General features: G+C 69.0%; 1 protein-coding gene across 1 annotated transcript in view; it reads left to right on the top strand.

Annotated features, from left to right (window-relative positions):
* CACNG7 (calcium voltage-gated channel auxiliary subunit gamma 7) overlaps positions 1-495 on the top strand; it is a 20,882-nt gene extending 20,387 nt beyond the window's left edge. The window contains exon 6 of the mRNA XM_039244221.1: positions 167-495. Within this exon, the coding sequence (XP_039100152.1) occupies positions 167-424 (258 nt within the window). The 3' untranslated portion in view covers positions 425-495. The remainder of the gene's footprint in view (positions 1-166) is intronic.
* The last annotated feature ends 365 nt before the right edge of the window (positions 496-860 follow it).

An 860-nucleotide genomic window follows, 5' to 3' on the forward strand; every position in this document is an offset into this window, starting at 1 on the left:
GGTCTGAGGGAGGAGGGGCTGGGGGTCAGGACTCCGGGGTCTGAGGGAGGAGGGGCTGGGGGTCAGGACTCCGGGGTCTGAGGGAGGAGGGGCTGGGGATCTGGAGTCTTGGGGTCATCGGGAGCTCGGGGCCAGCCTCTGGGACTCTGATCATGCGTTGCCACAGGGGGCTGGCGTGATGTCCGTGTACTTGTTCACCAAGCGCTACGCGGAGGAGGAGATGTACCGCCCGCACCCGGCCTTCTACCGCCCGCGACTCAGCGACTGCTCGGACTACTCCGGCCAGTTTCTGCAGCCCGAGGCGTGGCGCCGCGGCCGCAGCCCCTCCGACATCTCCAGCGACGTCTCCATCCAGATGACTCAGAACTACCCTCCGGCCATCAAGTACCCGGACCACCTGCACATCTCCACCTCGCCGTGCTGAGGCCTGCCCCTCGGAGCCCCGCCTTCCCTCCTCTCCCCCCTCCTCCTCCTTCTCAGGGGTCTCCCGACCCCACAGCTCCGCACCCTCCCTCCGGACCTTGGGATGCCTCCCGGAGGACTGCGCGCACGCTTAAGCCGCGTCCGCTTCCCAGTAGCCCCGCCCCGCCGTCCTAGCCCCTCCCACTTTCCAAGGGCTCCTCCCTCTTTCAGTCCCGTCACTGGAAGATGGCCCCGCCCTGTCGTCCTAGCCCCCTCCTACTTTCCAAGGGCTCCTCCCCCTTTCGGTACTGTCCACTTGCAGATGGCCCCGCCCCTCTTCCCTGGGACCCGCCCCTTTCATCGGGCCCCGCCCCTTTCCCCCGGTCTCTTACCCGCAGGTTTCCCTGCAGCGCGCACCGAGCGCGCGGGGCCCGCGGGGCCCAGCGCCCACCCACCCT

Source organism: Hyaena hyaena, unplaced genomic scaffold (genome assembly GCF_003009895.1).
Source record: "Hyaena hyaena isolate Hyena2069 unplaced genomic scaffold, ASM300989v1 scaffold_235, whole genome shotgun sequence".
NCBI classification, from domain to species: domain Eukaryota; kingdom Metazoa; phylum Chordata; class Mammalia; order Carnivora; family Hyaenidae; genus Hyaena; species Hyaena hyaena.